We start from the raw sequence: 14,999 nt of genomic DNA on the forward strand, positions 1-14,999 counted from the left end.
CTAGTACCTTCCTTTGAGGAATAAATTACTTTTAGTTTAAGTAATGATCCTCAGGCTCAAGGCTCATTTTCATTGTTATTTATTTTAGCCAAACAAGCTGTGTTTGGAACATAGAATCTATAAATAGAGCTCTTAGTCAGGTTCACTATATACTTTTGTTGGATTTTCTTGGGGATTTGCAATACTATAAATGTTTTGAAAGGATATTGTATAAGGATTCAGAAAATCCATGTTTCCATTTGACCAGGTGAATTTTCAAAATGGCCGCCGTAAAATGTAGGTTTGGTAATATCTCGGCTTATACCATCTTATTATCTAGCACACTCTCCGGAGCGAAACAGAAAAAACATTTCATGCAAAGTATTCTGTATGACAAATAATAACGAAACTTGAAAGAAACCTGAACTAAATTAGAATAAATTAGGTAGAACTCACCAAAGTGCATGTTAACATAACTTTTATTGAGGACTTAACAGATAACAGATAATCAACTTCAATATCATGACCACAGAAAAAAAAAATCATTAGACATGTGAATGTATACAGACATTTTCAGCCTATTGTATATGTTGTGTTACAAACATACTGTATCATTCATGGTTGGTTTTGTTTCAGTGACACCTGTAGGTAAGGGGAGGAGAGGAGGGGAGGGGAGGGGGGAGGAGAGGAGGAGAGGAGAGGGGGGGAGGAGGGGAGGAGAGGAGGAGAGGAGAGGGGGGGAGGAGGGGAGGGGAGAAACAGCAGAGTGCGCGTTCATTTGTTCTGTCGGCTTGTTCATGCCTTTAGTACAAGCTTCAACGTTTTATTCATCATCTAAATGTGGCAATCCAAGCTTTATATGCAGCAAATGAATGACCTTCTGTATTAAGACTGTTAATAAGCCAGTGTAAAGTAAAGATATTGAGCATAGATTTGTAAAATGTTCACCTAGTTGGTATGTATGAGACGTATTCTTCGTATGGCTGGACGTACCGTAAATTCACGGGACGAATACGCGTACCGTTACACCCCTAATACATGATGATAACATCATGACAGGAATGACACAATAGTAATGGTAGCTAGTGTTACGTGTGGGGTGTGTTTGTACCCTGATCAGGTGTTCCCATGTGATGTGTTATGTCTAGTTGTAGTTCCCCGTCGTGGTCTTGTAGTCCTTATCGTTTCCCTCCCAGGTGTGTCTTGTCTCGTCATCCCCTCGTGTATAACTGTTGTTCTCCCCTGTGTGAGATGCTGATCCTGTTTGTACAGTTCTGTGTTTTGTTTGTCATTATTTTATGCTACTCCTTTTGATTACAAACCATGGTAATTATAATTAAATATCTTTTGTTGGTTACTTTGGCTACCGTCTCCTAATTATGTTATATTGACAAGACAACGAGCACTCCTTCAATCAATGGTAACGTAATAGCTAGCTTAAATGTGATGTTATAGGTAGGGATGTCCCGATCCGATCACGTGATCGGGGCCGATCACGTGATTTTCCGAAGATCGGGATCGGAAAATATATATATAAATAAATAAAATCGGGATATATATATATATATATATATATATATTTTTTTTTTTTTTTTTATTCAACAAACATGACCATGTTCACGTCTTAAACTCATACTGAGGCCTTAGTTTTGGTTTTAAATTGCATATCATCATTCATTTATTTATTGTCACAGAGCAGAATAATTTTGCCAAAACAAACCAATAGTATCCAGCTGCAGAACGGCAGACCAGCCACACTCTCAGACCCAAACGCATTTCCTTTGATTTAATTATACATCAAATGATTTATGTCAAGGATTGCAATGCCTCGCTTGAATGAAGTTAACTTTTCACCTGGATAATGTGAGAAATTGGGATTAAAAAATAAATATATATTAAAAAAAAAAATTATCGGATCGGGAAAGATCGGTATCGGTAGATACTCAAAATCACACGATCGGGAGCAAAAAAACGTGATCGGGACATCCCTAGTTAATATAGGCATAAAACCTGTTGAAATGAGGTAAAAATTAACACAATACTTACTTTACATGTGTATGCTGTGTAGAATAATGTTGAGGGATGACACTTCACATATAGTAGGCCATGTGTTGTCCACAACAAATACTAGGAGAATATCAGAAGTCTGAAGAACGAGGCCGTTGTTAGGGGCCAAAGTGTGGCCTTGCACCTTTGAGGGCGGGCCTTATAAAATTGTATTGGCCTTTTGCTGAATTTATTGATATTTATCTACCGTAATTCCTCTAATAGTAACCGGTATTCAATTAAAAACCGGGTCTCTATTAATGACCGGGTGCGCTGTTGAGCTAGGCAATTATAAGCCGGCCTCCTAATACAAGCCGGGTTTCATGTATATTAGAGGAATTATGGTATTTCCCTCAACGGATTTACCATGGGCAATATATTTTGTTATTGTTGTTATATGCTGGCCTGGCTGTGCAGTAAATACCATATAATGGTATGGTGTTAATGTTTACCAAGAGAGTAAGCCTACCTCAGAATTGTATAAAACGAAGTTATTATTATTATTATACCAGTATTGTGATTGCACTATTTTACTTTACTTTTTTTGACCACCTGTAATTGCACTGTTGACTACCGTATTTCATACAGTACTTGGTTTCAATAAATGAACCCAGTACATTTTACTGGGTTCAAACTGACACAAAATGTTGATTTATTCATTATGATCCGTTTGAAAATTAGAAATATAAGCCTCTCTTATACATGCCTCCTCCTAATACAAGCCTGGTATCCGCTACAGTTGAAACAAATACAAGCCGGGGTTACTATTAGAGGAATTACGGTATATACGATAATGATTTATTATAGACTATTTGATGAAAGATAATAAAATCAATTTGTTTTGTATACTTGAAAAAATGTAGGTTTAGAAGTTCAAATCAATATTCTAGCTCATTTAGAAGCCGATATATTACAAAACCTACATTTTACGGTGGCCATTTTGGAAATTCCAATATGGCCGCCTTATAGACATCTGGCCAAATGGAAACATGGATTTTCTGATTCCTTATACATTTACATTTAGTCATTTAGCTGACGCTTTTATCCAAAGCGACTTACAAGTTCTGTACGACAAGACAGCAAGAAGGGTACAACTCTATCAGCTGAGTAACAATGTTCATCAAAGTGTTGCGTGTTACAGTGTAGTAGGGCTGACCTTCGAAGCTTTTTTTGGCAATCGAAGCTTCGGGGCCGAGCTTCGATTTTAATTCGAAGCTTCGAAAAAAAATAAAAAAAAATAAAATATATTTTTTTTTATCTTATGTTGTGGGACTTGTACAGCACTTTCGTAAACTGTTGTTTTTAAATGTGCTCTATAAATAAAGTGGGTTGGATTAATTAATTAAGTAGCCCCTTTCGTGACTGACGCATCCAACAAGGTTTCACTCGGCTGTGTGATTTAATTCAAGGTGGATCGCTGTTGTCGTTTGAACAACTTCAGATTTCATGGGAACTACCAATCCCCCAAATCAAGAATGTTTAAGATGAATGAAGTAAGATTTTGATTATTTGAAATATGGCCTGTGTAGACTAAACTATGCACAGAATTATGTCAGTCTACAAGGTCCGGATTCTACATGGTCCGGCAATGTAGACCTTGTAGACTCCACTACAGACCAATTATCAGTGAATGTTCATGCATTTTTAAGAAGGGCAACTTCCACAAAAAAACAAAGAACTCACCAAAACATCTCAGTAGCACCTTATCTAAATGTTATATTTCATATATGGAGATTCATATTTATTTATGTATTGCATGCATTTCTACATTTTATTTCCTATTTTGTTTATTCATCCCAGTATCTTTCTTTCTTATGTGTGGAATTCTACAAGGCGTGCCCATACACACACACACACACACACCTACACACACACTTACATTTAGCTGACGCTTTTATCCAAAGCGACTTACAAGTTCTGTACGACAAGTCATCAGGAAGGGTACAACTCTATCAGCTGAGTAACAATGTTCATCAAGTGTTGCGTGTTACAGTGTAGGTTAGTTTATTAGGACAAGTGCATGACAGTAAGGTTAGTCACGGTTAGATTTTTATTTATTTTTTTATCATTTCAGATAATGGTTGAAGAAGTGAGTCTTTAGTCGACGGCGAAAGATTGGACGGGATTCGGCTGTCCTAACTGGGATGGGTAGTTCACACACACACACACACAAAAAAAAAAAAAAAAAAAAAAAAATTTTGAACTTCGATTTTTTTTAATGTTCGAAGCTTGTGCCATCGAACGAAGCTTCGAAGCTTCGAAGTATTTAAGACAGCCCTACAGTGTAGGTTAGTTTATTAGTACAAGTGCATGACAGTAAGGTTAGTCAGGGTTAGATATATATATATATTTTTTTTATACAATGCCCTTTCCAAAAATGTATAGTTGTGCAAATCCCCCCAAAAAAGTCCAACGTAAGTTAAAAAAAATCACATTATAATGAACCTGACTATCTGTAGTATGAACACATTTTAATGCATACATCGAAAATGTTTGAGCAAATAGCAGAAGTATGTAGACTGTAGAGGAATTGGATGACATCATCTATGGCCCAGGTACTGTAAGCTTAGACTCCGTTGAGGCTAGGTCCTGACAGACATTTAATTTTTTTTTATCCCTGCTTAAGACCCATCTTTTCTCTCTCCTTCAACCTACCCTGATCTCACCTGGTCGGGGACTGACCCTTAGATTAATCGGTCTAATTTTATTAGGATGTCTATTTGCTCCCATGTCTGCAGTCATGCAGGGAATGTTAAGTGATGTCAGTGACGCAACATGATGCAGCATCGTTTGAATTTAGCCAATCAATTATAAACCGTGAAAGTGAACGGCCTTATCAAACTGCAGTTATTCCTTTTGACATGAATATTCAATGTCAGCGTACAATCCTGGTCAAACCAAGGAGCTCCAAGTGTAGAAATACAAAAGGTAATCAAATTAATAAAACTCATGTATCACAGGAGGCATGTGGTAGGCTACACAGTAGGGCAGCGCAACGACCAGGAGGGAAGTGGCATAACGACTAAAGTGGGGGTTGGGAGAAAAAGGGAATTTTATTTAGTTTAACCTCGTAACACATTGGGTGTGATGAAATATGACACGTATCATGTAATTTTATAAGCAGAGACATTCTCCCATCACCACACTATATAAAGCTTGTTTACGTCTCTCTTTCAGCCAGAGGGCCACTCACAGATCAGTGACCTGCAGCTGACCCCTGGTGCATGGTTCCGTTCCTCTCACACACAAGCATACACACACACCAGATACACACACACTTACACATAGGACAAGCTCACACACACATCCACACCCACCAGATTAGCCGGATCACATAATTCAACAAAATGCCACAAGCCAACTAATATACGACCAGGTCATCCAGTGGTCACATATTCCAGTCAACATTAATCACAGATCGTTATCATAGAGACACACACGCACAAACTTGCACGTAAATGTGCGTTCCACGCACTCATGCACGGCGGACATACAGGCTGACCAAATAGACACAGACACTCAACGTGCACTGAGGAGAGAGACCACATACACACTGGACTATGGGATCGCTAATAAAGATCACCCTCACAGGGAAGGGGGACTTCTTCTGCTTTGACTTCTACTGGATGGACTGACTGGACTCCACGGACGAGACTGCTGGACTGACTCACAATGACTTGACTTTTATCCTTCCTTTTATATACTCGACCGGCCGGTTGTAACAATCTATAGATTTCAATTGTACCTTGCTATATTCACCTTGTATAAATACTTTGCTTATTCACTTTTATATTACATTGCTTGTTAAACTTTTTATAATAAATACCTTCAAAAGTGTTTCATCTCGGGGAGCTCCAGTAGCTCACCACGTACCGCGAGTGCTATTTCAGCGCCGTGGACAACCGTGCTCGTCACGGATCTGGGGCTGAGCGCGTTCGAATCCCGGACGGCAGCCGTGCCTTTCCCAGAGTGTCTTCCCCCCCATCTGAACCCTTTCAGCCTGCTTCTGTCGGTCGAACTTGACCAAGTATGAATGCGATGAAAAAAAGCGATAAACGCTAAAAGAACCAGCCGATTGGTCAAAGTTTAAAAAAAAAAAAAAAAGTGTTTCATCTCTTATATCTTTAAGTATCTTTTACAACTTTCACGTTTGAGTCTAAAACGTGACAGGTGCTATGCCTTTTTCGGGCCCCATCTATTCACTGCCACGCTTTAAAAGATAGGAGTCAGTCACCTTGTTTGTAGAGCTATAACTATATTGTATATTATAGCTATGGATACAATACTAGGGGTGTAACGATGTATCGAAATAAAATAAAAAGAGTGTATTGTTTTTATTGACCTATAGTCCATTCATGCTGAGTGAATCAGTTCCCCCAGCCACATTTGTGTATTAAATTTTTTTTGGGGAATTAACTGATAATTAATTGAATCGTGGTCAAATGAAGATATTTCATGATGCATTGAATCGTTGCCTGAATAATCGTAATCGAAATTAATCGTTGTGAGGTCGCATCGTTACACCCCTATACAATACTATAGTCATTTGACAGTGACTTTCTTCCGGTCAAGATGTAAAAAGAGATAATTTTTCCATGCATACATTTGCGCATTATACCGTGGTGAATATAAGTGTTTTTACATCGGTCTGGGGTAATTCCTGAAATGCTGAGGAATAGCCTTATGCGTGTATTATACTATAACCGTTGCTGCCTGGACCAGCTATTATTCTCAAATCAAATTCTACATCATAGGTAGGGCTGGGCGATATATATATATTTTTAAACAACAGATGTATGTTTATTTTGCAGCAATTCTTTGTTGTTGCCGCCATCTTTAGTGTTACAGCCCCTCACACTCTAGTTTTCAGGCTGCAGCTGGTTTGAAAGCTAAAGTAAACAAGCTTCTCTGCTGGCTGTGGCTCCAGGGGAGTTGAACAGTTCTGGCTCTGCTAGTTTCTTTTCCATCTTTTGGCGCTTTTTTGGTGGACAAACCACAGCACATGTGCACCGTGACTCGCGACTGGAGACTAGCTCTGCTAGCACACATAGCCTATTGTGTAGACGGTTTCAAACTATTTTAAATTAGAAAGCAAACTAAATAAATGGACAAGAGAAAAATAAATCTGAATTTAGTCAGTATTGTCATTTGTCAGTTTTTTTATGCTTTGATCGCCACCAACGGCATACATTGTGGACTAACGTTACACACACGTGCGGATCAAGGTGAAGACATGCTTGGATCAACACAAGATTGATATCATATAGCCCTTACCTTGACTAGGATGTACCCCAAAAAGAATATTCCAATTATCTGATCGCGATTCCAAGTATTGATGTCCATCGTGTCGCCAACATAATCCACCACACATCATGCATCGGGAGCATTTGATTCTTCTCAATCCGACTGTTATAACCGCTGAGCTTGAGCAAAAAAAACTACTACCGGGAGACATTAGATCGACGCACAGGCCAAGATACAAGTTTCAAAGGGTGCTCGATAGCGCTGTCTAGCTGGATGCGGCCGGTATTGAACTTTGGTGACCTCAGACTCATTCCCTATGGTAACAACAGGCTCCCTGGATGGATAATGAATAAAAATATCGAAAAACGACCCCACGTGTTTGGCACCCAAAGTGTTAAGCCCGGAGCCCTATTTTCTGAAAATCCGCCTAAAATACATACTCAAGTAAATGTAATATTGCTCCACTTCTACAAGGTCCATTTACATGTTCTTGGTATCTAGGGACATCTATGGACCTCAGTGAATGTACTCCCAGTGTCAGAAATATTGTGTCCATTACTAGGCTTGCTGGATTGTGATGAAACAAAAGAGAATATGAATTATGATTTTTCATTGCATCTTTGACAGTGAATAACACCATGCTAAAAATTACCAGACATGAAGAACTGCCACTGAGCTCGTTGAGTACCTTCTTGAGATTACGTGTACAGAAAATCTAAGGAAATTAATAAAGGGAAGATGATTAAACAGAAGGTTTTGTAGATACAGTACTGAATTCTCCCATCCGGACCAATGCAATTTGAAATATTATTATAGAATAGCAGGCTTATAAATTACCTTATTATAGCCAATTCATGTATGGATTGTGCCAAATCTTATATTTCAAATGGCCGAGTTCAATTGGGATTTAGTATCACCAGGCGTGCATAAGGAACAGAATGAAATCTACTGTATGTATAGGTTTTAAATTTTTGCAACAAGTCCGCCGTTTTTAATCAGTTTGCAATGCGGATTGTTGCTAAATGCTCAAAATAGGGGAGACAAACTAACTGCGCGCCAATATATGCCAGTAACGTTCAGTTTTGTGGTATATTATCCAGAGTAATAAGAGAATAAAAAAATATTCATAACAAGTTATTTGCTTGCCGGGACCTAGAGGCCTTTGGGAAGTGTATTTTTTTTTTTTAATTCCAACACTCATTGAAAGCTCTGGATGTCCTCTTCAAAATGGCCTCAAAATGACTACATTTCCCAAACGGCCGGTAATTCAAAATGGCCGATCCCCGCGACACAACAACACAAACTAAAATCTCACTGATAACACTTTAACACTATGGTCACCAAAAACGCCATACCACGTCATTCCCCACCATGCTCATTCTGCCAAAGACGCCGTACCATGTCTTTGATATCAATATTTCAAAAATCTGTGATCGAAATCATATTTCTCCCCCGGAGACTTGAGATCTACTGTTAATCCCCTCTCAACTCTCCAACGGTTCAAGAGCGCCATCTGGTGGCCGATCGCCCAGAGCGGAAACAGGAAATGGAAGCTGGTGCTCATTCCAATTCGGTCCGATCACTCGGTCCCAGGACTCGAGCTAGACACAACGGATAGCAATCCGTTACCAATAACTCGATAAACATGATTTGGACGTATATACTATTATACAACCTGGAAATGGATCGCATATTTCTACATCCCATAATAGGAATATTTCTGTTCCACGCTCATTGCCCAACGCTATGAGGAAGCTACGGTAAGATTCAGCGTTATTTTTTAACGTGTTTGATACTAACTGCTCTAATGATCATATCACCCACACTAGATGAATCATCTAACGTTGGCCACGGAATTTTAAACGACCCCCCCCCCCCCATCCGGTCAACATCAGATGATCAGTAGTAACTTCTAGAAGCACGTCCATTTGAATTTTTTTTATCTCGCGCAGATTCCCATCAAACTGTATTTGATCATCAATATAATGCATTTGGGGCTATAAATCACGTTCTGGAGAAAGCTGCAGAAAACGATAAAAACATACTTATACTTTAGACCGTATTTTAGTATGAATATGTGAATGAAAAAGTATAACGTTGCTACACCCTGAACAATAGCTACACCCTGAACAATAGATACTTGACGTTGAATGGGCCATAGTAATGTCAATTTAGCAATACAATTTAAAAAGTTATAGCCCTGCAAAGAAGGTAAACATCCCCATAGACAAATAGAGCTGGCGGAGGATGGTATATTAAGAATATAAGCCTGGCGACCAAAGTGTTAACCTATTGGTAAACAAACATAGATGAAAATATACATTATAACTGCTGTTGTGACATGGTTATGATGTTTATTCTTGAATACGTTTGAAAAATAAAACAATTGTCAGACAGTCTGGAGAGCTTGATTTATGCGTGATGTCATTTGCGGTCCGCCCTCGGACCGCACGGGCAGAAGAGATTAATACAAAATTAGGTTGTACTTGAAATTGTATGTTGGGTTCCGGTTTGGCGAGGAGCGGGTGATAGGGGTGGGGGAAAATCGATACGTAGTAGTATCGCGATACTTTGCGTGGCGATACCATCAATACAGGGACGCCAAGTATAGATATTTAATTATTCATTAAAAAAAATTAATTTCAATACCTGTAATAGTACAGTAGTCCACACACACGTGCATTCAGTTAAGTTGGAATATTACTAATACAAACAGTTCAGTTTGTCAGGTACATGCAACACAGATTACAGTGTTTACATCTGTCTGCTTGAGAAAATACCATGTTCTGCAATAAAAATGATTGAAGTGAGATGAACAGACTGAATTTTATTTTAGTAGATAAAACATGTCGACAGTTTTACTTTGCAGTTGAAAAAAGGTAATAAATAAAAATTTATAAATACGACGAAAGGAAAGGTACAACACGAGGAGATGACGCAGCAAGTATAACATTAGGCCACAGCGAGGTCTGGCTGGAGACGAAGCTACAAGCTAACATGGAAGCTAACACGATGAATATGCAAGTTAGCATTCGGATCAGGCTAGAAGCAATACAGAATGCTAACGATGCTAACATGCAAATTAACACGCAGGCTGGACTCGAAATACAGAATATTCAGAGGAACATGGAGGCTACCGTACTTTTCGGACTATAAGCCGCGGCTTTTCCCCCCATTTTTCGACCCTGCGGCTTATATAACGGTGCGGCTTATATGCGACTCGACGTGACTAAACCCGAAAATGTAAAAATCAAAATATTGCTTTTTTGACTGCATTGAAATGTTATTTATCTGTTCCCTTATTTGCTAAACTTAATACAACTTGTAAATGAGTTAATTCTTGTTATTTGTCCGACAGTATTGTGTCCCAATGCTAATTACATATGGTAATTAAACATTAAAACACCTGCGGTTTATAGTCCAGTGCAGCTTATATATGTACACATCATTCAATTTAGCTGCTGCGGCTTATAGTCAGGTGCGGCTTATAGTGCGAAAAGTACGGTAATTCAAAAGTAATAAAAACGTTAGACAGCGAGGCTGGAGAGGAAGCTACAAGCTAACATGGAAGCTAACACGATGAATATGCAAGCTAGCATTCGGATCAGGCTAACGTGCAAACCAACACGCAGACTGGACTCGATGCAACACAGAATATTCAGAGGAGCATGGAGGCTAATTCAAAAGAGGTAAAACAAACGACCCCCAAAAGAAGGACAAAGAGTAGACCGGACCAACCAGGACTCGGGCACCGGGGTCGGCCGGACCGTCCGGGATGCGGGCACGGAGGTCGCCCAGGCCGGCCAGGATGCGAGCATTGAGGCCACACACACCAACCGGGAGCAGAGCGCCGAGTTCAACCAGACCAGCCAAGATTCAAATAACGAGATCTCACACACCAAACAGGACTTGAGCACTGAGGTCACACACACCGACCAAGATTCAATACCACATATATATATATATTATTTGATAGTGAATGGATGTTATGATTCGAGACACTGCAGATAACACACAGCCCACTGGGAATACAGACAAGGTAAACACATTAGTTGGGAAAATTGGGACTTGATTCGGGACATATAATATAAATAACACGTACTAGACAAAACTGTAGTCACTAAAACACAACGCACAACTAAGACGACGGGGAACATGGGGAAAAACATTCGGAGACCTGACCGGGAGGCGTGTATGCTTTCTACAACGCAGTTCGGCGATTTGCGAATCTGATTGGCCACTGACGTTACTGGTCATGTGACATGTGCGCCCAATAGCGTGACGAGCTGTGTCTTTGCCCATTTCCGCGTCGAACAGCCAGCAAAGCACCTGGCGTTCTATCGCCATGCTCTAAGACAAACTCTAACCGTAACCAACTTCGAAAGAGTGCTGAAGCTTAACCATCGAAAGAAGGGCAGGCGTTCTATCGCCATGCTCTAAGACAAACTCTAACCAACTTCGAAAGAGTGCCGAAGCTTAACCGTCGAAAGAAGGGCAGGCGTTCTATCGCCATGCTCTAAGACAAACTCTAACCTTAACCAACTTCGAAAGAGCGCCTAAGCTTAACCAGTGTAGACACTTGCGGTCCCACGATTGGGCGTACATGTCACATGACCAGAAATGACGTGGCCAATCAGATTCGCAAATCGCCGAACTGCGTTGTAGAAAGCATACAAGCGACCGGGAGCTCTGGAAGCGTACTATCATATGAAAGATAAAAATTAAAAGAAAATGTTGACAATAATAGGGACATTGGAGAATCCCCATTGCTTCTTCAACAGGAGAGCCGATTCCCCTCCAAACCGCCAACCGGGAAAGAGTGCTAAACATATGGCTTTTATAATTTTTTCTTATTGTGTTGTCAGAGCTATTTTTTCATAAATGTATAGTGTATAGTGATATATCGGCGGATAGACCCGGGAGAGGGGGGCCTTGCGTGTTGCAGGGTCGTGGTGGAGTCTTGTGTGTTGTGGGGTCGATGTGCGGGGGGGGCGCGCTATCTGTGACATGGGAGGTAATGGGCTAGGCTCGGTGGGGGGGAGCCCCCTGCACTCTCCTCTATTGGGCCTGGCCCAATCAATTCAAGGGACCCGTGCTGCAGGTGCCCGGCTCCGTGTATAGCGGTCCTGGGATATGGGAGAGCCCCATCTCTCGGGGTGGATGGCGGGAGGGGGGGGGGGGATATGTCTTTATCATTTCTGTTATTTGAATGTATTGTCTGATGTATGCTTGTAAACTAAAACTAAAACTGCAAATAAAAAGTTTAAGTTAAAAAAAATTAAATAAAAAAAATGGTATGTTACCGATATTCCCCTTGATGAAATGAAAACCGGTCTCTACAACCTACGACTAATAAATTAGTCATCTTTTCATCATACAATTACATTTCACCCCAGACGTACCTTAGCTTTATTGGAAGGGCCTTTGGCCTTCTCTTCCCTCTCTTCAGTCTCTCCTCTCCTCCTCCGCAGCTCAGCGCTCACACTGCCCTCCAGGTGGGACATCTGCCAGAAGGCCACACAGCCGCACAGAGCCAGCAGCTGGGCCAGACACACCGCGTTCACTGCAGGAGGAACATGACAACACCGGTCATAGAAAAAAAGAGGTATTCCCAGAGACACAGCCACCACAATTTCAGAGGTATTCCCAGAGACACAGCCACCACAATTTCAGAAAGAATAACCTCAGAAATATAAATATCCCTCTATCCCATTAATGACATTTTACACAATCCTTTTCTTCAGACATGAATCACCCGTTTGTCTGATGGAAGAGCAGGACTGCTTGAATAGTCATGCATTAGTCTCTCAATAATTAAACAAAAAACAGAAGGGCTTATAGCAGACAATGATTTTAGAATATTTCAGCTAATTAAGTTAAATGTTTATCATCATCAACTATCCAGTTAGTTTATAGTGTAACATTTGGCTACTTAAAACCATTGAATGTAGAGAGGGGCTCAGCCCCTCCCTTTCCTCACTATTGGAACTCCGCGAAAACTAAACAGATTCTCTGCTGTGCCTGTGAGCGTTTCCAGGGTTAGTTTAGCTTAGTTAGCAGCCAACGTTAGTTTAGGTTTTTTCTGTGACTTGGGCATACAGGAATGACAGGAAGCGTTTTCACTAGGGATGTCCCGATCCGATCACGTGATCGGGGGCCGATCACATGATTTTCAGAAGATCAGGCAAAAAAAATCAGGAGTAAAATAATTTTTTTTATTTTATTCAACAAACATGACCATGTTCACGTCTTAAACTCATACTGAGGCCTTAGTTTTGGTTTTAAATTACACATCATTCATTTATTTATTGTCGCACAGAGCAGAAGAATTTGCCAAAACAAACACATTTCCTTTGATTTACACCATCGCACAACAGTGACGTATGCAGTAAATAGCAGACCTACAAGCTCACAACGCGTCGCTCCCACAACACCAGCAGGTTATGTCCACCTGATGACTCGGAGCAGCTAAACAAAATGTCAGAAGTTTGGAAGCATTTTAAAATTGAAACCGAAGCCAGTCCAATAGCCAGTTGCAATGTTTGCATGGCGGACGTTCCGCATAGAGGAAAGAACAGAGCTGCGTTCAACACGACCAATCTAATACGCCACCTGAGAAACAGCCACAAACAACAACAAAGGAATGGGGGAGGCGGCTGGTGCTTTGCCAAACAGCTGTATTGATTGCAATGCCTTGCTTGAATGAAGTTAACGTTCGCCTGGATAACATCAACATCCGCTTTGTGAGGATTATAGTCTGCGTTTCAGACCAAAATGGAGCAAATCATTACGTAAGTCGAACACTGAATGTATACTAATGTGCAAACAGATTCATACGAGAAATATTCAAAGTTTCAAGCACATTCTCAGGGGCTCAGGGTGAATGTAATGTGAGCCACCGCGCTCGAGGGGCTATGGAGGAAACAGAGGGGCTCGTCTCGCTTCGCCAGTTTCTGACAAAAATGCGTCAAATTGGTGAAAGATCGGATCGGGAAAGATCGGTATCGGCAGATACTCAAAATCACATGATCGGGAGCAAAAAAATGCAATCGGGACATCCCTAGTTTTCACTGCACATGCAGGGCTGAATAGCTAGATGTCCTAGCTTCTCAAATTGAATATCCGTGCTAGTCTGTGTCCATTATGAAATGACACATTTTATTTTCTAAATGGGCAGGTCTTAATTCATCAGCTCTCAAGGTACCGAAATGTGGCACCGATTGATCTAACGTGAATCGCAGGGATTAAAGCAAAAAAAAAAAAAAATTGAACTTTTTTTCAGGCCAAGTCATACTTATTTTAACCTCCACTTTTTTTTTTTTTTTTTTTTTTTTAATAGTTAGCGTTTTAAGGGAGCCTACTTGTTTCGGTTTCGTCGATAAGAGAGCCTACTTGTTTCGGTTTCGTCGATAATCCAATGTACAGTTACACCCCCCCCCCCCCCCAATGTACAGTTCCCCCCCCCCCCTCCACCCAACCTCCTCCAATGTACAGTTTCTTCGTCAAATGTATACTCTCTTTTTTAGACTTATTGTATCACAAACAATATGTATTTGTAAATCTTGTATGTCATAAATGTATAGATGTAGCAGTACTGTCTCTGTATGTCATGTGTGTCATATGTTATGAATTGAAAATGGGGGACCCTGATGTAAACAAGACGAAAGTCTTTCTCTGGTCTGCATCCCCTTAACCCTTTAATCGCCAATGACGTGTTTAGACATCATTCC

At 40.4% G+C, this 14,999-nt stretch overlaps 1 protein-coding gene across 1 annotated transcript in view; it reads right to left on the reverse strand.

Moving 5' to 3' along the window:
* Nucleotides 1-14,999, reverse strand: part of ncapd2 (non-SMC condensin I complex, subunit D2) — a 122,713-nt gene that overhangs the window by 31,171 nt on the left and 76,543 nt on the right. Inside the window, exon 22 of the mRNA XM_084336989.1 lies at nucleotides 12,672-12,832. Coding sequence (XP_084193115.1) covers nucleotides 12,672-12,832 — 161 coding nt within the window. The remainder of the gene's footprint in view (nucleotides 1-12,671; nucleotides 12,833-14,999) is intronic.

The sequence above is a fragment of the Notolepis coatsorum genome (genome assembly GCF_963971535.1).
Source record: "Notolepis coatsorum genome assembly, chromosome: 19".
NCBI lineage: Eukaryota > Metazoa > Chordata > Actinopteri > Aulopiformes > Paralepididae > Notolepis > Notolepis coatsorum.